Source organism: Paramisgurnus dabryanus, chromosome 14, assembly GCF_030506205.2.
Source record: "Paramisgurnus dabryanus chromosome 14, PD_genome_1.1, whole genome shotgun sequence".
Classification (NCBI taxonomy): domain Eukaryota; kingdom Metazoa; phylum Chordata; class Actinopteri; order Cypriniformes; family Cobitidae; genus Paramisgurnus; species Paramisgurnus dabryanus.
In genome coordinates this window covers 17,129,668-17,152,873 of record NC_133350.1, presented here as the reverse complement: position 1 = coordinate 17,152,873, position 23,206 = coordinate 17,129,668, and the positions used below count along the sequence as shown (strand labels likewise).

General features: G+C 38.3%; 2 protein-coding genes across 23 annotated transcripts in view; one reads left to right on the top strand and one right to left on the bottom strand.

Annotated features, from left to right (window-relative positions):
- Window positions 1–6,257, bottom strand: part of pik3c2b (phosphatidylinositol-4-phosphate 3-kinase, catalytic subunit type 2 beta) — a 41,052-nt gene extending 34,795 nt beyond the window's left edge. The window contains exons 1-4 of the mRNA XM_065241364.2: window positions 6,039–6,257; window positions 1,850–2,696; window positions 1,656–1,756; window positions 1,375–1,535 (exon numbers count right to left, since the gene is read on the bottom strand). Of these exons, the coding sequence (XP_065097436.1) occupies window positions 1,375–1,535; window positions 1,656–1,756; window positions 1,850–2,608 (1,021 nt within the window). The 5' untranslated portion in view covers window positions 2,609–2,696; window positions 6,039–6,257. The remainder of the gene's footprint in view (window positions 1–1,374; window positions 1,536–1,655; window positions 1,757–1,849; window positions 2,697–6,038) is intronic.
- Window positions 6,258–9,489: 3,232 nt separating this feature from the next.
- nfasca (neurofascin homolog (chicken) a) overlaps window positions 9,490–23,206 on the top strand; it is a 95,304-nt gene continuing 81,587 nt past the window's right edge. For 11 of the 22 annotated variants that reach the window (XM_065241337.2, XM_065241336.2, XM_065241347.2 and 8 more), the window contains exon 1: window positions 9,493–9,751. The gene's annotated coding sequence lies outside the window, so the exon portion shown is untranslated. Of the gene's footprint in view, window positions 9,752–23,206 lie in introns of all 22 variants that reach the window. The other 11 variants (XM_065241358.2, XM_065241357.2, XM_065241354.2 and 8 more) reach the window with 6 other exon arrangements.

Here is a 23,206-nt window from a genome sequence, read left to right as displayed (position 1 = left end):
ACCAAATTCACAAAATAATGTTTTTAGCAACATCATTTGACTCATTTAATGCTACAAAGCAATCAAGATAAGATTTTTCCTTTCACAGCAATCTTACTCACTACATGCAGGATGTTAAATGAAATGAGCAAAGGTTCTGTAGGGATGAACCAGATAAAGGTTAATCCACCCTTCCTACAAATTACACCCTTCCTACAAATTACACCCCAACAGGGCAAATTCAGCGTTGTGTGGTCACAGTAGAGAAACACTCGTCATCTCGTTTTTCTAGCATTCCAGCAAACAAGCAATGAACTGTTAAAATGGACTCAAACTGATGGCAGACATAGACAAAATAGATTTTATTGCACAAAGTATAAATGAAAAGCAAAACAAAAGTTGGCACACCATAGCTACAAAATTTTATGGATGTTCTCGGCAGTAAAATGTAAAATCATTACCTTTGAATTTTATTCCTAATTTTATGTGCAGAGACAACTAAGTAAGCAATTTGTAGACTGAGTTTAATATTGCCTGACACATGAGTAACCAATGGTATGACTTTGGGGTAGAGCCATTTGTTTGTCAAATGGTAAACAATGGTAGACGTCAAAAATGACTCAAATGAATTGATGATTTTTTAAGTTGTTTGTATTAGTGGATAAAAACAATTGAGAGTCTTGCATTACTTTATAACATCCCAATCATTTAACTGCATATAAATGTGCTTGTAATGTGAAAAGGGACCCATATGTTAAAATGGCAGCACAATTTGTGCTCATCATATCATATGGCAGGCTGCCATGAAAAAGGGCATATGTGAGGGAAATCATGCCAAATGATGCAAAACAAAAGAAAAAACAAGTGCAATGAATAAGTGAGAATAAAAACATGCTCACAACACATTTCTCGCGCCCCTTTCTAATCTCTCCACATGAGGCCATATCTGTCTATGTGGCTCCGTGTGTGGGGTGGTGTGAGTGTTCCTTCAAGGCAAGTGAATGAAAAGCTGGCTCTTTTAATTGAGTACACAAAACAGATGGCTGGCAGAACGCCCATTCAGTGTAATGCTATTAAGAGAATTCAGGGGCCAAAGCCTCTCCAGAGTTTCTCTGGTACCTTCAAAAAAGTTTCAGGATGTGGGGAAAAAGCCATGGTGTTGACACAGCTCAAAAATAATTATGACTAAACTAATGCAGAATGTTTAAATATTAATAATCTCAAGTCTACAAACTTTGCACTGTATTCTAGTTCCTCTATCGCAATTGTTATCGCAATGCAATCGCAGTGTAAAAGACATGGGTTTGATTCCCAAGTACAAACATATGCAGAAATTGTGTAGCTTGACTGGCTGTATTGTTGGGTTATAAAAAAAATTGAAAAGGTTTAGCTTACCATCACAGGAGAAAGTGATTGGTTCTCTGAAGTGGGCACTGTAAACCGTGACCTTGATGCTGACCCCCAGTCCCTGTTGCAGCTCCTCCGGCGTCACGCATGGGCTCCACACAAACCCTGCATTTTTAGAGCTGTCGTTACACGGGTACGCCGATCGCAGCCTGTCAAAATTTTAAACAAACCACTCGTTCAGCAATATGCCTGTGGGTATTTATTTTTTTGATACCTCATGTTATATTACTAAATATGTTGGTGAAAACAACATAAGAGCAGCAACTTACACATCTAGTACATGACAGAAAGCAGCTACTTCCTCATCCCTCTCTTCAGACACTTGAAAGAGTTCATATCCAAAGCCATTAGACCTGGGCCCAAAAGATGACTAAAAGGATAAAAAAGAAAATGAAAACCTGTTAGTTAATTGCAAATGAAATGGGAATACTTCATTTGGTGAGTTTTAAGAAAAGCTGCTCACCGGATCAATTGATACCCTGCGTTGGCTTCTAGTGCTCTTCTGAGATGCAACATAGGTGCGAGGGGGAACCTGAGGGGGAAGGGTGTTGCTTCGTGCCACCGCCTTCCCCGTTTTATCCCCATTTACTCTTCGGCCTCGAGGTGATGGCCAATCACCATTCAGCTTGCTAAGGGAGTCATTTAAGTTATCATAGTTCAGAACATCTCCAAAGGAAAGCTTGGGTTGGTCCACCTCAGGAGTATACAGGTTTACATCCCTTGGTGTGGAGCTTCGACGGTCAATGAACGAATCATTCTGGGGGATGGGATTTCTGGGCGGTACCGGTGGAGGCTCGTCGGGTGGTGGGAGTCCTTTCATTAACAATTGCGATGTTCCCTCAAAATCATTTTCCCATTCATCCAAGATGTAACGAGGCTCCTTACTAAAGCTGTGGGACTCGCCTGCTGAACGAGATAGATTTGACACCCCGGGTTGGTCGTGATTTAATGTGGGATCAGATGCCGGCACACCCGGTTGCAAATTATTCCAAGAAGGGCTGGGTACACGTCTAGGCAATGATGGTTCACTCTTCGAGGGGGATGATTTGGTGGTGTCAGGGGGTAGCGCATTTGCAGGCCCCTTGTCTTGTCGGTGGCGGGCAAGGGCGTCGTACTCCATTTGCAGTGCTTCTGCAAGGACCAGCTCCTTCTGACTGAGGCCCAGAGATTCCAAGCAGCCCCAGCGCTGCTCCCGATCATTTTGCGTTTGCGCTGCAGACATTTTCCAGTAGGGAGGTGCTGCAGTCCGTTGGAGGAACGCAAAAAGGAGCTTGGCGGCACTACGGGTTGCACAACCCGTTCATGAGGCTCTGTCGGGAGAGAAGGAGATACCACTTTTAGAGACTGCAACATCTGGAACATGTATGAAAATCTACAGTTTACAAGTATCAGTTTTGGTAGCTTTACAAACAGGTGTTTTGCCAAACAAGTAGTTAATGATTACTACAAATACCTAGGAAAAGAATTAGGAAATGGAGGGAAAAACTACACCTGACCTTTCCAGGTGTAAAACCAATGTTAAAAGATAATTAATAAGCTACAATGATGCTTGACTTCGTAAGCACTACTAACTACAACTGGTTAGGGGGATAATCAGCTATTACACAACAACCAGACTCTCTTACTCAATTCCTCAATTGGATATGGAATAAAACACATTTAGTCAAAGATGGCAGATCTGTGTTTAGGAGAACCAACACGTGCAGTTCTAGTTTGGATCATCTGGCTCTTATTGACTCTGCTTGCTCAGCAAATCAGAAAGCAAAGCTCCCCATCATTTTCTTTCAGCACAGTTATTGGTACATCATCATTTTTCCTATAGCAGAATGATTCCTCTGTGCAGGACAGTTGCATACTTTCACATACACAATTCAATGGGCTTTGGCTTATTTAACAATCCTTTAGTTAAACAACTAAAACAGGTGCCAAAAGTTGTAGATGTTCAAGAGTGGTTTTACACTAGTGTCTAACCATTTATGACCTCTTATTTCTTTTGTAACGTAGTAGAGGCCTTAAGACTCCACCCACAAACACAACTGTAGGGAATTCTCACACCCCTGGCCAAAAGAGTGGCACTAGAACAAAAAGTGAGAGAGGAAACACATGAAGAGAGACGTAAAGCATCTGTTTGACAAACGTTCCCTTACATTCCCAATGTTCCACATCTTCAATGAGTCCAAAAACAATTGCACACATGATGAAACATAAAACAGTGTCACATCACTTGACTTCTACATTAATGGCGAGCTTAAAAAAATACAGAGATTTGGGTACACAGTAGGAAGACACAAAACATTACATCTGTTGTGTCCTTATCAGGCACCACACATTTACAGCCTATCTGAATGGTTTTGATTTTTAATATGCAGTCATACAGAGCAAATGGGATTTCATTGCAGACAGCTCTGCTGCCCAATTTTGGCCTTCAATTCTCCCGGTAGCTCTAGAACAGTCAACCGCAATGAAAAAAAAAACTTAGAATTTTGCCAAAAATAATGAAATTACCAGATGTTTGTAAACACCTTTCCCAGACACCAGCAGATGGACTACATAACCAAACGCATCTCCATCTAGACAGCCTTCCTGAGCATCTCCTACATTCCCAAGAACACCAGCCTCCCATTGGCTTCATATGCAGGCAGGGTCTCATGATGGAGTTTTGGCCGGAGGGGAGCAGTAAGACAGAAGGGGTGGCAAGAAGGGTGGATCTGCATTGTTTCACAGGGACCCCAGGCCAGCCAGATACAGGCCCCCGGAATCAATCCCCTGCTGGGTTATAATCCCATTCAACCAGGGGTGGCTCCCAGATTGGCCAAACAAAGGACAGGGAGGAGTGAGGGCAGTTGCGTCACGTGAGGCAGGGCCAACTTAGACGCGTTCACACGGCTCCAAGAGTCCAAGACAAAGAGGCCGCTGTCATCCCTGTCCCTCACATACACCCCTCCCCCAACACACCCACACAACAACATATCACAAGGCTCCTTCCATGCCCAGGGTTTGTTGTACACTACTACCAGCTGATCAGGGTTTGTGTTGTGGGTAGTGCTGTATGCTGACGTCTTCCATCACTGTATAACTTCTTACATGTGGTTTTCCCACTGTAACACTGGTTCAGAGACCACAAGATCATATGACACTACCTGACAGGCAGGTAGTTGCATGAGGTTAAATTCTGTCTCTTTGGTATAATCAAAGCTGACAGTAAAATTTGTGTGGTTCTTGGATTATGAAGTATTCAAAACATACTTTAAAAAGGACCTACATAACTGTTAAAACCACACCTACAGCTATAATAATAATGGGACCAGAGTTGTGTAGTGTAAAACTACAAACCAAACAAACCTCAAATCCCATGGGAAGGCGACTCAACAAAACACGTGGCACCTCTGACCTGCTGCAAGAATCCAAGAAACCTGGACAAGAACTGCTTTAAAGTTTTGAAAATTGAGCCCAATCTGCTTCTGCAGTTTGGTCTGCAAGATCCTCTTACAAAAGTGATGTTGGAGCCGATAAAAACCTTAATTGTGGCATGTTTTTACTCTTCTTGGTCTCGTCTTCTGCTCTCAGCTTAGATGTGTGGGTGGTTTCAGAGATACAATGCAATATTTTGCTTGAACACTTGAAACAGGTCAAGGGCTTTATGTAATACAATGTTGTCCTGTTGAAATGAAGCATGCACACTAAAATAAGGGACTGATCGTGAAAAAAATAACACTGTTGATAAACAAAGAGAATGATAAATATGAACACCCCTTAGTAACTAAAGCCTGTAAAGCTTTAGTGTAAATATTGATTACCCAGAATGCAATGGTTTTGACACAAGCTGAATCTTGAATCTAGAATCAGGTTTGCTCAGTTACTGTTGCATAAATATAATAGATATTTATACAAAAACGGTTTATGGAAATGCAAGTTAATCATGCGTCTTGTTCTGTATTTTCAGATGAATTAACATCCAGTCATCCAGATTAGAAACCAAAATTATTAGTAAACAAAAACGTGTTTAGAATAATCATAGACTGAAAGAAAAAAATTATTTGGCTGTGAAAGTTGTTCTTGATAACGTTTCACACGTTTGACGCTTGTAGATACGCCATGACGTCGTGTTTAACACATGCGATATATCAAAGCAAGACATTGCGTAGCAACACACACCATCGTGACCCTTTATGTTTACATCATCTCCATCCTGCAATTCATGAATCGTATCTCTTAAAATATGTTAACGTTAGGTAATCTAGCACTGAGAAACGTTTCCTCAGTAATACTGCGTTTGATAAACACAGCATCTAACGTTATCCATGGCTAAAACTAAATATTTATCTCTTTGTATACATCTTTAGTGGCACTGCGAAGCCCAAACTTGCCAAGTTGATATTTACAAAAGCACTTAATTTGAGATACAGATTCAGAATTTTGTGTGAGATACAGTCGATAACGTAAACTAAACCGCGACGATAAGCCTCCTTAAATCATCAGATCAGCTATTAAACGTCACAGTGGGAGCAACGCTACAATGTTTTGCTTTACTGTGCGGGAAATCGCAATTCCCCACAAGGAAATCGTCAGTAAACGTCTTTAAATCGTTCAAATGTTTAAAAACACGAATATGATGCGCTCTGTAAAATTAAAGAGAAACGTTCACCACATACCGTGTGCACGGTCTCTTCAGCGTTTATGTCATAGTCCTCCTCGTGTATTACCGAGGTGGTCGGTGTGCTGAAGTGTTGTTTGCTTATAAATCCCAATCAGGCGGCGGTTTCCAGTGCACGGTGGTAAAAATCAGACAAAAATCATAAGCGTGTCTCTGTTAATCCATATGATACACGCGCTCTTTCCTCTCGCGCGGTCGTCTGACCGGGTTGTGTGATTCGATGTGTTCGACTTCACGAGGTGCTGCGCACAACTGATAAGCGAACGACACCAAAGTACCGCGAGAGCACTCGCCCAGCAGTCGCTCTCGCAGTATTGTGATGTCATACACCTTACGGTTTGCGCAAATGGTCTTAACATGAAGTCGAACACACCTATTGCTCACTGTGGCTTTCGGCTTTTCACAGTCAAATCTCACGACACGTCGATTCAAATAGTTTGTTAGAAGCTATGGCGGTCTCTATTGGACCACACAGGTAACAGCATCCTATAATGCCTGACAGACACCGCAGTGTTATAAAAAATGTTTGTCTGCATATTAAACTTGAACTAATTACTAAGGTTATTAAAACATGAGATTAATTAACTGTAGTGTACGGCTTTATAACTGCCAGAACCAGGGTTTAAAACATTTACCTGTCGCTGTTTTAATGACACTCTTCACATAGGGCGTTCCCATTTTCCAGGATGATAGTCTCGTAGGCAATATAATTGTGTTTATAATTATCACTGGGATTGAATAAAGTAGAATTTTCTAACTTTGAGTGATTCTCTGAAGAAGCACTAAATATAAAGGCCTCTGATGACACACTTATTATGGTGACACTTTCTCTTACATGAAACTATAGCGCCATCTTTTGGTTAGACCCTTTGTCAATCTCATAAACAGCTGATACCATTTATTAAGTTGATTAATAGGGTTTGCTAATTACTAACCATACATCTAATTGTCTAAATAGAAAAACAAGCTGTTTAGTTTATAAATGTGTTAAATTATGCTTGATATAATTGTCTCACGTGTATGTAGATATAATATTGTGTTACAGTTATATAGGCCTACTACAGTAATCAGTATCAAAGTAACACTATGTTTTTTTTTGTTTTGTTCTTGGTAGCCTACTTTTACATTTTTAGGTCAAAATAAATGGTATGGTATGAGAATAAAAAATATGGCGCAGTCAGTATTAGTCCTACTGTAATCCTCTTTATGACCACTAGAGGCATCATATCCCCACAAGCTAAAGTGCTCTTGTACTGTGCCATTTTGCAAGATGTAAACAACACTGGTTCAGAAGCACTTACTGTGTCCGTTTTTTAAAACTGAACAAAACATTAATATCAATTAATATTAAAACATAATACAACTAACAGAAAATTTAGAACTGTGTCAAAATGTAAAATAAATGTGAACTAAAAAACTTAAAAACATCTGGAAGGGCTTCTGGACCACTGCAATAGTCTATAGCAGAGGTCTTAATGGATAGAGAGGAGGAGCAGGGACCCCAAGTACATGTATCAAAGTAAATTATGGATTTACATACTTTTTATGACAGTTACATTCCAAAAATATTAAAATTAGTAGATTTTTTGAATACACAAATACTTACTTAACATACAAAAAATAAAAAAACTCCCACATTTTAATCAAGTGTTATATCATTTTATATGGGAACCATCATTTCAATCAAGTTTGATAATTTCTATTATTAGACTTTTAATTTATTTTTGTTGGATGCCTAATTTAATTCAAAATGATAATTCATTTAAACAGTACTTGGAGGACCCCCAGTATACCATCACAAACCCCCAAGGCGCCCCGGACCCCCTGTTGAAAACCCATGGCCTATAGCAAAGTGATGTTTTTGTGCAGTCAGGGCAGCTGCTGGCTTTTACTGTGGTGCCCCCTTTAGTTAAAAAACAACAACAAAATCGCACACAAATTCAGTATGTGTGAGAATACAACTTTATTAAAATGCTATTGTTATCACTTATAATTTTATTTTGACAGCAACACAAACTAAAATTATACAAATATGCAATTATATATTATAGCCTATATTTCTGCATATAGCTTATGTATAGCTTATGGACTTTAGCTTAATCTAATGTAGCAAAGCTTATCCTACATGTCAGTATAAATCCAAGCAATTTTGGAGAGTAGTAAATGTAGTTAATTTAAGGTCAGCTTTAAGAAATCAGCAGATGTCTATTAACAAAAGCAAAAGTTGGTATGTATATGGTTATGTTCTCAGTAATACAGGTGTTTGATTGGTTTAACACTCAAGCCTTCACGTCATCTGCTTACTCACTGCAAAATGCTGTATTTAACGTCATATAGTTTGTATGCATGTTGTTGTGATTCATATTTATACAGAATGAAACTTTTTTATTTTCTGAGCAACCAAGAAGGTGCCCCCGGCCCGAGGGGAGTTGGTGCCCTACGCAATCTGCGTACTCTGCGTATAGAGAGCGGCGGTGTATAATCTTATACAAACTATTGTATGTCGAAACATTAAAAGCAAAGTACTGAGCACTGTTAATCTGTATTCTAGACAGACGTCACAGCAAAGTTTGTCAGTGTCTGACATATTCGTGTGTAATGTGGGAATTGCAGTGCAGCTCTTTGTCTTCAAGGTTTAGTATGCAGGATTGACTTTTGTAAGACTGAAGAGACTGAAACCAAAACTGCAGGCTGCATACAAGATTAGATTTCCGAGCTCCCAGTAAATTCCCAGTAGAACTTTTTGAGACTTCTGTCCACCCATTTTTTAAACAAAATTGTGTACTGGCAAGTAAAATATGTTTCAAATGTTTGTTTATTTTAAACCTAATAATTTGCTATATTGGAGGATACAGTACCAGGAAAACACATACTTATGTCACTTTAACATTGCTTAATTAAACTGTATGTTAATTGTCCTGCCCAACCAAAGCAATACTTTACTAATGCCCTGTATTTATACTACACCTGTTTGTCTTAAAACTTTTTACGTATGATAATTGTAACATTCGTAATATGCAAAAATGTTGTCCTCTATATTAATGTGCTTATTGACTATATATGGTCAATGAAATATCATGCATATTTTTTGTGTCCAGGGCATTATGCAGCCTACTAGAAAAATAACTTGATACATTTATGACAAGTGTCACTTTATTCTTAAATCTTTTGTCCAACAATTTGGATGTTCTTAAATTTTAAGGTACAAATGTAATCATAGGCCTTTTTATTAAGAAGTAACATAAACAGTAAACATGACATCACATCATCGAGTGAACCGTGGTCTTAATGGCTGAATGAAAAGTTTGAAGATTTCTCCTAAATACTGTAAAATATAGTACTCGGTAGGCTAATATACCTTCATTACGTTCAGTTTTTTTAATACATTTTTAGGAGCTTGTTTTGTCATTAACAATTTATTCACGTGATCCTAAATGCTTACTTGGCGTTGTTGAAGTGCAGCATGAATGCAGATGATGCGCGCGCTTCTTATAACACCTGTCCAGCCGTAATCGGAGTCGCGCCCTATCCCGAAACACTTCCCTACAGACAAGAGCGAGCGTGGGAAGCGGGTGCGCGCTCTGCTGAAACAGACTCACGGACAGAGTGAAGCGAGGAGGGATATTACCAACCTTGTACCGCATTACCCGACAGCAACTGGATGCACCGAGCCAGACTGCATCATATGTGGCCAAACCAGCAGCCATACAGGTAAGAAAAACAGCTATCATAGCGTTGACACTTATCGTTTAACGCGAATTACAAGCAGCTGGCGTTGATAAAACAGACTGGGAGATGAAAACACGAGATTTGCGATTTCTTTAATGATGGTGTTGCTCCAGTAAACACGAACCGCGTTATCCTCGTGTGTTTCAGCCTCTCTGCGCATCTCCAAGGGATGCGGTCTTATGTCTCCTGCTCTGCGCAAATGACGACAGCCTTTTAAAAATGAAGATACCGGCAGTATCTGATGGATATAAATAAACGGAGCTTCACTTTGAGTCACAGGCTAATAGATGTTGCTTTTTAAAGCAGTTAGCCTAGTTGGTTCTGAGGCCGATGCTGCAGCATGTTGGGCAAAGATGCTGTAAGGAGTGTAACTGTCATCGCCCCATCCAGCGGGTATCTTTTGCAATTCACATTATTTTAGCCCAAGGATGTTGTGAAACAGTAAATCCTAGTGCTGGTAATGCAAATGATGCATTAGAATATAATTTGCTATCTGTATCTTTTAGGATGTGTGGGCTTGGCCTGTATAGGTAACTTTCTATCATCATGGGGTTTAGAAGGCTAACTGTGATATTTGGTAATGACATAGTCACAAATAAACAGTATGGGTATTTATTTTATTGTGTTTTTATATTGGGCAATATGTAAATGTAAATGATTGGATGAAATGTCATAGGCCTAAACCACATCCGGTCAGAACTACTTTTGTCCATCCATCTATCCTTTATCCATTATGTCCTTGTGGATAAAGTAAAGGTCCGCTCTGTTTTATAGTGTAGAGAACTGATGAATATAATCTGTAGGTTGGCTTTAAGGGAATAAATTATTATTTTTAATCTTTGACCTGGTTTATAGATCAGCAAAAGAAAAGTTTTTATTTTTAGTATTTGTCTGCAACATAAGAAACCTCAGAGTGAGAAAAGCTGTTTTAACTCATTTTCCATCATGAATTAAAGATGCAAAGCTGCCCACATTAGATAATATCTGTGGCCATGTGACCTGGCCTGAGCCCATTTTCCCACTAAGTTGGACAATGGTCTGAATGATCCAGAGATACATGACATCACTCTATTCAGCGGATTCACCGTACTGTTTTTCAATTCTCTGTGCAGGTATTTTCCATAGAGCACTAACTCAGCAGTTGTGAAATGTGATCTGTATTGTTCAACCCTAACCGTTGGCAACCAGACAAAAATTTGGCTACTCAAAAATGTGTAACAACTCATGAATAATTTGGAGCGTAAAAAATTGCATTTCTCCCTTAGTCACAGCATATAGCATTTTTTACATTTTGACCAAATTAAACAATTAGAAACGACAAAATGCAAAGTGCAAATTGAATCAAAATACAGAACGTAATGTGAAATGAAATCTCCGACTGATGCAGGAATATTAAAAAGATTTATTGTACTGTTTGCATACAATAATCCAACTGCATCAAGCTCACACACACTGTAGAAATTAACTTTTAGTTCATGTCTGTATTAAAGTTGCAATCTCTTGAACTCACCACTAGATGCTGATATTTGACCCTTTTTCCATTGGTGCATAAATATTGAGTTGGTATAAGCTTGTGTTTTGTATAAACCAGCCAAGAGGGTTGGCCGTAAACACCTCCTCTCCCTTACTTACAGCGGTATTTTCTGCCATATGGCTAATTTTGAAGAAATCCTTTTATTTGGCAACATACTGATAAAGCAGTCCTGTGGATGCTCATACTGAGGATGCAATTAAAACGGCATTAGAGGAACCTGCTATTCTCTCCTAGGCCCTTCTGTCTTTATTAAAGTGCATAATTTTTGTTAAATGAATGTAAATAACTCTTGTAATAATACCCAGTGATGCGTCACTTTCTACATAATATACGTATGTCTTGTTTGCATAGAAAAAAGGCCAAGACGTGATAGATCGGTCTCACATCCTTTCATTCCAATAATAGCATTCCCTTCTTCCCTCACCTCCATAATGCATCTCAAATTCACCATCGCTCAGGTTTCCCACACTGCAATAAGATGCTTACCTTTTACTTTTCTGGCTGTTGTTTCCAGAGGTGCTATTTTTAGCTATGAAACAGCAGCTTTTTATGAAACAATAAGAAAACATTTGGTTTTATTGTAGAGCAGTGTGTTTTAGGAGATATTAGGAGATAGGGCTGTGTTATAAATTGTTATATAGCTGCTAAGGTGTTCTTTGCCTGGGTTTGGTTAAATCAAGGCAGTTAATGGATTTCAGACTGGAGTAAATCAGGAAGGGTGGGCATCTTTATAGATTTTTGTTTTTTTGCCATCCAGTGAAGTTTCTGTAAAAGAAGCCTTACTGCGATAGGTTATGAAATGTTTTGAATAACCATTGTAGGTAATTGTCTGATGATTAACGTTCCCGATTTGCTTTATTTCGCTGCCACTCATGATTTTCATGAGATGCAGCAGATATTGTTGGTTAATATAATTATAAAGAAATAACCCATGCATCTCGATCCCTGAACTCGAATCCTTATTAAGGTCTTCCTGTTCCTGTCTAATGCAGTTACCACATATTTAATCATGGCTCAGTAGTTTAATAAAATGTACGACATTGTCTGTATTTCTATCGTCACACCCTCAGTCAAAGTGCAATATCAGTCGTCCTCTCATGTTCTGTTTGATCTGCTTTAGTGCTCACCTCTGCCTTTTCAGAAATAACTTTTCAAGATGACTGTGTTTTTGATGTACAACATCAAAGCTTTGCAGGTTGTAGTGTATTGTGTTTTTTATCCTCATTCTTCCCATTTCAAAACATGGCACCCAATCTTTTGTTCAGATGGTGATCGGTATCTTCTATTTTGATATACAGATATGCATAAACTGTAATAAAAGCACTTAAATTCAGCAGATTTATATGTGCACTCATAAAACACTTGAATTTTGTAGCTGTGCTGTCTCTCCCGGTGACTTTGAGCGGGGTGCACAAGGTGCCCTCAGCCCTGCAGGCTGCCCACTGGTTCTCTGAACCCATCAGCCCTGCACCTGCAGATGTTTGTGAAGCAGTTGGTCATTCGTATGCAACAGGGACCGAGCGCCCTGCCCCCAAGGATTGCTGTAATAAATAAATAGCATAAATTGAGCATAGTACGGTAAAGACAGTAATGAGACTAATAACGGACACTTTGGCTTATGTAATGTAATCAAAAATTTGTCTTACAGTAGTTAATTTTTATGCATATGGCAGATGCTTTTATTTAAAGCACCCTACAGTGCATTTTTAGATATGCATTATTATCAGTAGGTGTGTTTCCTGGGATCAAACCCATGACCTTTGTGCTGCTAATGCAACCAGTCAAGCTACAGAAACACGAAGTTATGTTGTTAAATTCAAATTATGCATCTGACAGATACTTTTTTATAGAGCTACACAATGCTATGAGCACTCCCTGCTTATCCTTTGATTGTTATTTTCAAATATTTCTTTTTAACACGATGATTTTTTTGACACTGTATGTGGATGGTGTTTTATTTAAAAGGCCCGTAGAAGAAGTCAGTCTGCAATATTGTTTCATTGTTAGCTGTCAGACAAAAGACATCAGAGAAAATCTTTATTGTGTTGACATAAGAGTAACATTGTACATATCAAACATTATATTGAAATAGGGTAGATGATCCCTTTGATGACTTGTTTGAGTGTTTCATTTACAGTATTGTTAATGTCTGAAAGCAGGAAATCTTTATAGAAAGCTTCTTTTCTTTAAAGCTGCAGTTCAGACCCTATGGCTCAATTGAAGTCTTTTGGGAACTGTTGTGTAGGCTGAAAGCCATTAAAAGTCATTGAACGACAGATGTTTGAGGTCCCAAAGTCACAAATTGTATGGTGTACATTAGTTGAAATTTGTAACCATTAACTAGACAGTGAGAGGACTAGCAAGTATGTGTAATCCTTTGTCGAAGGCACAGTTCTAATGAGGTAATGCTGTTTTTTAGAGGGGGGTTGGCCAATACATGTGTATTATGGTGTTAAAGGGACATTCCACTTTTTTTGAAAATATGCTCATTTTTTAGTTCCTCTAGAGTTAAACATTTGATTCTTACCGTTTTGGAATCCATTCAGCTGATGTCCGGGTCTGGCACTAGCACTTTTAGCATAGCTTAGCACAATCCATTGAATCTGATTAGACCATTAGCATCGTGCTCAAAAATGAACAGAGTTTCAATATTTTTCCTATTTAAAACTTGACTCTTCTGTAGTGACATCGTGAACTAAGACCGACGGAAAATTAAAAGTTGCGATTTTCTAGGCAAATATGGCTAGGAACTACACTCTCATTCCAGCGTAATAATCAAGGACTTTGCCGCCGTAACATGGCTGCAGCAGGCGTAGTGATATTACGCACTGCCCGAAAAAAGTCCCCTTTGGTTACTTACAATAGCAGGGGAATATTTTTGGGCACTGCTTAATATCCCTACGCCGAAAATAGTCCCCTTGGTTACTTTTAATAGCAGTGGACTATTTTCGGGCACTGTGTAATATCACTACGCCGGCTGCTGCCATGTTACAGCAGCAAAATCCTTGATTATTACGCCAGAATGAGAGTATAGTTCCTAGGCATATCTGCCTAGAAAATGGCAATGTTTAATTTCTGTCAGTCTTAGTACAAGATTGTAATTACAGAAGAGTCAAGTTTTAATAGGAAAAATATCAAAACTCTTTTATTATTTTTAGCCTGATGCTAATGGTCTAATCAGATTCAATGGATTGTGCTAAGCTATGCTAAAAGTGCTAGTGCCAGACCGGGAGATCAGCTGAATGGATTCCAAAACAGTAAGAATCAAATGTTTAACTCTAGGGGAACTGGAAAATGAGCATATTTTCAAAAAAAGTGGAATGTCCTTTTTACTGTTAATAAGTTTTAACTTTATAAAATGACTTTCCATGTGGTGATCATGAGTGATATAAAATAAATCCACATTAGAGGAAAAAATGAGCGTGTAGTTGGCATGTTTTTTAAACTAACTTGTAAAATAAGTATCTTTTTAAAACCATAGCAAAATCATTCTTTAACAGATTAAAGATCACATAAGTTTGTTTAATAGAAAATCAATAACCCATCTGATCATATTAGTAATGGAGTCATCTGATGTGACACATTCTCACATCACAGCTTGTTCCATGGCGTGGAGGTGGGGTCTCCATTAGATACTTGGATATCCCGTGGGATCACAGACAGGCAGCAAGCTCTGGAATCTCCCCATAACAACCTGGATCAGTCAAGTCAGCCCCAAACAATGAAAAAACGTGAAACAAGCGATGATTTTGCCAAAGGGATACTATAATGGATATCTTTGGCTATGTCATTTCCCTGTGTGTCAGTAAGGTGTGGTCATGTGAAACTGCTTTGGACTATGCAAAGTATATGGGACACAGAAATCTATAATCTGGTTTCACTAGAACAATTACGGTTATTATTATATTAAGAGTTTTATGAATAAGGCACAATAATAAAAACAAAGCTTAATTTACATAGATTTATGCTTTTTTTAGAGATACTGTATGTGAAATCCAGGCTAAAGTCTCATCTAATTCTGAGATTATGAGCATTAAAATTAGATTTCTCTCATTAGTTTGACATTGATTTCAATCTTTGACATGACCGTATTATTTAGAAATATATCAAGGTTATATTTGAACAGAATGGTCTTTACATTATGTAGGATGATTTATGTAGAAAACCAAAAATAACTTTAGCTGGGTTTTCATTGTCATGTTGTTTATATAATTGTGTAGAGATTATGTGATGTCCTAATTCAGATATGTGTTACCAACAACAAGCTACCTTAATAGACATGGTTAATATCGAGGTCACCACATCATAACCACATATAATCTGCTATAGAACTGTCTGTCAGACGAAATTGGCTACTGTGTTCTTGTTAGTGGTTTCAGATTGTGTGTAAAGACTGTCGTAAAGTCACTAGGGACATTTAGCTCAGGGATATTAGTGATATGATTCTTCATTTATGTCAAAATCTTGTAAAGCCACCCTGCAATTACTGTGAGATTGTGCTTTCAAAAGTCTCATGCAGTCACAGAACAAAATGATGTGAAAAAATGAAGACTCATTCCTTTTGGGAAACCCGAGCCTCGGGGCTTGAGGCGAGGGAGAGAGGTGTCAGAAAAGAGAACAGACTTTGTCCTCATGTGTCATGTGTTTGTATGTGTATCTGAGGAGGGACGGTGGTGCTTTGGAGCGGGGAGGACTCACGCTGGATGAGTTTCATGTGACAGCTGATGGCAAGAAGCTTGACTGAGCCTTTAAAAAACAATAAAAATAGGCGAGAAAGAGACAAGAGACGACAGTCTGTTACAGCGTTGACACAAACGTGTCCTTTCCCTCTCGCTCTCTCTTCCTTCCCAATTTCTCCCGTTATAAGCAGATGGGCAGTGGGGGCCGGGGTAAGCAGCTTCTTGGAGTCTGGCGTGGTGTCCATTGTGGGCTTTTGATATTTAAACTCGTCCTCTTGGGCCCTCAGGGGCCACCCAATTGTCTCTATTGTTAAGAAAAAAAGTGGGGCAAGAAAGAGAAATAAAGAGCGGGGGATCAAATTGACACAAAAGGGGAGGGAATGATCGGTAAGATTAAAAAAATGAAGAAAATGATCTTTGAATGACAGTTCTTTCTGGTTTGGACAGATTTGTAGTGCAGTGTTTTGGATGATGTGTTAAATATGGCAAGAGAAGCATTGAAAAAAGATGAAAGAAGCAATAAAGATCAAAAATGTATGTGTACAGTACAGTATGTGGGTCAGGTTGTACAATTCAGGTCATGGATTTGATCCCAGGGAACATACATACTGATAAAATATGTATGTGTATAGCATGCACTGTAAGTCGTTTTGGCTAAAAGCAATTGTAGAGTGTATAAATGATGACTTCAGACACTTAATGATATTAACCCAATGCTACTGGCACATATTATATGTTTGGCAAATACCTTTGCTTAAAATCCACTTAATCCCGACCTCAGGCCATTCAGAAATTCCAGTTTGTTGGCAGAATCCATTAAGAGTCTGATAAAAAAAATGTCAGGGTTTTTCATCTGAGCTCTTGAAATGTAAATTTACAATTTTGGAACCAGATACCCACAAGTATATTGAAAGCAATCACTAACAGTATATTTTGGTGTCCAGACAACCAAAATATTAACAGCTTAATGTACTTTATAATGTATTTAAATCTAAAGAATCATTAGCTCAGTTAATGACAGTTAATGGGAAGTCCCATCCATGAAAGTATAACAAATGTATGTGCACAGCTGGGACTCAGTTGATAGCCTACTCTAAGGAGAGGTTTTATTTTAATGGTCAACTAACTGATCTTCTACTGCTAAACAATAAATAAACTGCAATTAGCCATGTTTTTTGTATTAGCTGTAGTATTAAGTACATGTTTTTGTGATACAGTATATAATGTGATGATTTTGTTTTGTGAAGTCTTCTATAAAAACTGAGTTTATGTGCATATCATTTTATGTCTCAATTCACTTCAGTGCTCAATGATCAGACAGCACAGATTTCCTATGCCAGATGTATGCTGTGGCTTTTTTGGGAAAAACTAGCCAAATTGCACACAGTCCCATCTGTACATCCTGCTGTGCAGAGAGATGGAATACAGGCAATGCAAAGCACACTGGAAAGTGTCCAGCCATTGGGACGACTGCTCCTGCTGATGTGGTTTATGAAATTGGCAAATAACATCCTACGAAATCTGCAGAGCAACAGTTTTTATTAATGAGTTACATTTGAACAGAATGTTGTATTGACGGTCAGTCATAAAATAAGATGAATGGAAAATGTCAAAATGATTACAGAATGGAACCATAAAGACTTTAAATTATTCATATATATGAGTATGACAAACATTTAGGGAAATCCTTTTATACATTTTTTATTGGCCTAATAAATGAAATCATGGGCTTGAAAGAAATCATGGACTTATTAGACTACAACAGTCCATATGAACAATACTGTAGTATAGTTTAGTGTTTAATATAGTAACACCAGTATATACTGCCCTGTAAAAAGTTGGATCAACTTAAAAACATTACTTTAATTGGAAACATCTAAAAAATGTAAACATTTTCAACTTACATTTTTTCACAAAGTGATTTTTACTTAAACATATAAATTGAAACAACTTAATTTTTTTAGGAGTTACCAATTGTCATATTTTTATCTTTTACTTTTGAAAGTGTGTATAATCGTACCTACTACAGTTAGTTAATATGTACTACTAATATGTCTGTGATGGTCCGTGCATTTCATACCTGGGGCCAGATTGACTAAACAGGGCAAATTAGCACGCAAGTGCAATTCCAAGAAAGCGCAGATGGGAGTGCTAATATCTGCGGGTTATTTACTAAAAAAACACAAAAGGCGCAACAGCTGATTTCCAAAATGACCAACGCAATCTACTAAGAGCAGCACAAATTAGTTCAGGGTTGCAAATAAGCAGAGCTGATGAGTTAATACGTAATCTCCTCCCCCCCAAAAAAGAGAAACTCCTAGAAATGCATATCCAATAAGGTCGGTCGCAAAAATAATTAGACCACACCTTTTCAAAGCTATTTATCCACTGCGCGTTTTTAGTAAATCCTGACAGTCATTATTTAACGCAAAAATTATGGTTTGCGCTGGCGCAAGCTGTTAGTAAATCTAGCCCCTGGTGTCCGATGTAAATGAAGTAACCTGATCTCACGAAGTTCCGTGGGATAGTCACGGAATTTTTTGTTCATTTTTCCATGGCATTCTCACGGATCTCCGCATTTTTCCGTGGCCCTGCTACGGACTGTCTTTTTCCGTGGCATTCTCACGGATTGGTTACTCAACTGCTTTTTCCTATTTTCAAACCATTTTCGCTTCGGTTTTTTCATATGTGTTCGGAGTGTCATGTGTGTTGCTCGTGTTTTCAAAATATGTGTTTGTTGCGTCATGTGAACCATGTGCATCATGTGTTTTGTCAAAATAAGTGCCTGCTGCACACGCGTCAAAACCTTTTATGATAAAAGAGACGCTCACGTTCACAAAAAACACGCAAGACACTCCCTTAACTGTAAACTCTGATTACGCATGAGATTATGCGAGTACTTGGCATCACTCGCCGCGCAGAACACATACTTGCGGGTTTTATAAGTTGCAGAAGAGTGCCACCTGGTGGATAATAGCGGTATTATGTATTGCTGGAAATACTCGTCATTGGCAGTGAAGCATTTTTCTTAATTGACGAGTTAACTCGGCAATGGCGGGGAAAGAGTCATTTATTTTTTCATGTGGGAATAGCCGCATACTGAATGTATTACCAAATTTAGCCCATAATACCAGATATTACTCATAAAACACTTAAACATTTTCACAGAGTAAAATCCAACAGAAGCATCTTCTGATAGCTTGTTTGATTGTGTCCACAAAACTAAAAGCTAACAATGACCTCAGGTTGAACAAGGCCTATCCAGTCATGTCACTTATGTTGTTTAGTACTGGAGCTCCTCTTTCATGATGTTTTAATTGGGTCAGCATGGGCTAGCAGCTAATGTGTTCAGACAGTCGTATCCTGAGCATTGCTAAATGGCTAATCTCTGCAAAGGTCAAGAAATAAGGGTTTGTTAATATCGGGGTGTCCATCAAAGTATCAGTCTCTGTTTCTTATTCATTGTATTCCTCATATTCATCTGCTGGCATTGCTTTTAATTAGTTTAGCATCCCTTTTAAAGCATGTCTGTCGATCTGTTTGTCATTGTGATTGCTAGTAGATGACAAAGATTGCTCTTTATCTCTGTGAGGTTACGACACACAGTTTATTTTTCCTTCTCCAGGGCCGTAACCTAAAGGTCAGTGTCACCACAGCTGTTCTGAAGGTCATGCAGAAGTACCTTTTGGTTTTTATGTGGGTGAGCGTACGTTCCCCAGAAGGTGACTTGGGGTTTATAACCTATGCACAAATGGTTTAGATTGAATTTAAATTAAGATTATACTTTCCGTTACCAAGTTCCTCGCCGAGATGTAATGTCCACATGATGGTGGTAGAACAGGCAAGCTCATGTGGGGGAGAGGGAAGAACCCATAAAAGATTTATGTCAGCACAACATGATATATATGGCACTGTACATTTATATGTGTCTCGAATGGAGCGTGATTACTCCATTGATGGTGTTTTTACAGGGCTATATGTAATATCTAAAGCCTGCATGTCAACCTCCATCAAGCTCATTGTAACTCATGTGCCTATATGTCTCTATAGGAAGGAAATGCACTTGCAGCACCAATATCGGATCTATATAAGTTTGGTTTAAACCAGCATTACAGAATTTTTGGGTGGGCTGTTCCTTTAAGTGTTCATTCAAGAAATACTTCTTGCACTAGAGTTGATCTGTGCCTGGCACGTGTAGGTTAAAAGCAGTGCTTTTTACAACCAGCTTGTTGTAATGGAGGTAACCCACTCCCCTAATTACATTTAATCTATGAAGAAATGGCACCCTGTCTGTTAAATCCAGGTTAAATCCCAATCGGATTATGAAATCAGAAGCACAAGTTTGATTTTACTCATTGATTTTACTTTAATTTGACTTATTATAAATATTAAGGTTATATTTTTACAGAATGTTCTTTACATTAGACTTTTAGAAGATGACGACTTTACTTTATTGTATTAAATTGTATTGTATTTCATCTAAATGAGTCATAGTAATAAATATATTGTTATTGTTATATAGGTGTTATAATGATATTTTAAAGATGCATCTCGGCCTGTTTTCGTCCATGTAATTAGCTGAGATGTGATAACCTCTGTTTGACACAAGTGTTTTGTTCCTAGAAATAATAACCATGCCTGCAGGTGTTTCACACGGGGGGTGTCTGTAATTCGATGCATCTGAAATAACCTTATGGCAAACTGTGGCATCTTTAACCTTGTGTTTTCCCATGCATCTAATGGGGATTACACTGCAGTTTTGAAGACACTGTTGTTTGTGTCTAAGAAATGCGTTCTGGCTGTTTGCCATTGATTATGCTCCAAAAAAGGTGTGAGGTATTTGTTTCAGTTCATTTAGGTACATTGCTTTTAGGAGAGGTTTAAAGTGCACCTATTTCATTGCTAAAAACAATGTTATTTTGTGAATTTGGTATAATACAATGTGTCGGTGTGGTTTATGGTTAAAAAAACACATTATATTCCACATACCGTACATTGTTGTAGCTCCAGATTTCACTCTCTTCCTAAAACGCACGGATTTGAAAAGCTTTGTGTCACTGATTGTCCAGCTAATCTGTATGTTGTGATTGGCATGAAAACCTCTGATGTCAGCCAGAAATATGACACTCCTTACCACGTTTGAAAGATTCGCTCCCAATGTAGAAAAGTCTTCTCTACATCACCAGTCACAGGAAGTAAACTGTTGCCTACAATCCGTGTGTTTGTTGTCGTCCAAGAAAAGAGATTTGTGTTGAAGACGATAACTCGCGTCATCGTTTACTTTGGGGTATGTGCCTTTTTGCATATCGTTAACATGTACTAATACAAAATTACACACCAAAGGAAATGTAAAAATGTAAATTGGACAATAGATGCTCTTTAAAGTTTTTATGGTGATTTCTATGTATGTATGCATGTAGGTGTACCATTATTTAACTCTTTCCCTGCCATTGACGAGTTAACTAGTCAATTAACTCTTTCACCGCCAGCGTTTTTAAAAAAAGTTGCCAGCCAGCGCCAGCGTTTTTCATGATTTTCACCAAAGTTTAATGCCTTCGAGGAAATGTTCTTCTTTAAATATATAAACATACAATATACCAAATGAAAAAAAGACCCTCTGCTTTCAAACAAAAAAAATCTTTCATCCTACCTTCAGTGGTTCCTTTGTAATCAGCTTTTGAATATGGGTAGGTTTCTGCAAAAACACCACATTTTGAGCAAAAAGCAAAGATAATTCCATTTTTGTGATGGACTTTTCATAGAGATCCCATTCAGAGCGATCTTTAAAACAGACACGGACATGCAGCCACTTGCCATAGGGCAATACTTCCGTGTTTAAAAAGTTGCGGAAGGGCACCACCTGGTGGATAATAGCGGCATTGCGGAAAGACGGAAAATCTCGTAATTGGCGCTGCATGTTCACAAAAATTGAATTATTTCAGCTTTTTGCTAAAAATGTGGTATTTTTGAAGAAACCTACCAGGGCTTGACATTTACACCTGCCAACCAACCAAATGCGGTTAGATTTCCATTGTAAGACAGCCAATCCCACTAGCCACTTTGGCAGGTTTAATATAATTTTTTAAAAGAGTTTTCTTAAAAGTTATGCGAAATGATAAACAATGCGTAATGCGACACTGGGAAACAACAACTCCCATGAGCACTCCTCGCACCCAGCGCAGCGTAGGGGTTATTTACAATTGAGAGCTTGAGCACCGGATGGATTTGCGAATGCACGGGACGCAGTCTGAGCGCATACACGCACACTTCGGGAAAGATAAAGCAATTGCATGGAAGTGATTGAAGAGATTTAAAGTGTGTGCACACACTCTGGTCAAGAGCGGAGAGAAATTCATAGCGCATACCTGACTGCACACGTCCCAGTTTTGTCCAAAGTCAAGGGTACATGTTTGGGCATCATTTTAATGTAGGCTACTTTGGGCAACATTTATTCATATGAGGCAAAACAGCAGAATGACACATTTTAATAACATTGTATTACGTTTCAACGCATACGTGTTTTACCAACAAAGAACAACAACAACCTTTCATTCTCACTTATGCGTGTTGTCAGCAAATGCAGATAGTAGTACACATACTTCCAAACCTGTTGTTCAATTTTATACTACAAATTGTGTATGTTAAAACATATAAAAGTAAAACCTTGACCTCACAGCAAACAGTGCAATTTTGCCTTTATTGTTCCAAATCTTATGGAGGCCACTGTACAGGTTTCCTTTGATAACAACTTGATAGGCTTAAACAGGTTTCAGTGTTTTCCTACATAGCAGGTGTCCACTGGGTCCCACTGGGAATTTACATCGTTACCAAAGACCAGCAGAGCTGTTTGTAAGCTTAAACAGCAAGTAATGTCATATTGTAAAATAAAAGCTTATAAAGGAGAATATATATATATATATATATATATATATATATATATTTTTTTTTATTTGTAAAACAATGTCTGTTGTTGTTTGTTATTGATTAAAAGCAGATGTTATGATGATCCATATGGTACAGATGGCTAGTCTTGGTTGGGTAATCAAGTATGCAGGACTGCCTTGTGGTTCTGCAGTCCAGCTGCTTTGCCCCATTGTATTCATAGACATTGGTGTGTGTGTGTGTGTGTGTGTGTGTGTGTGTGTGTGTGTGTGTGTGTGTGTGTGCGCGTGTGTGTGTGCGCGTGTGTGTGTGTGTGTGTGTGTGTGTGTGTGTGTGTGTGTG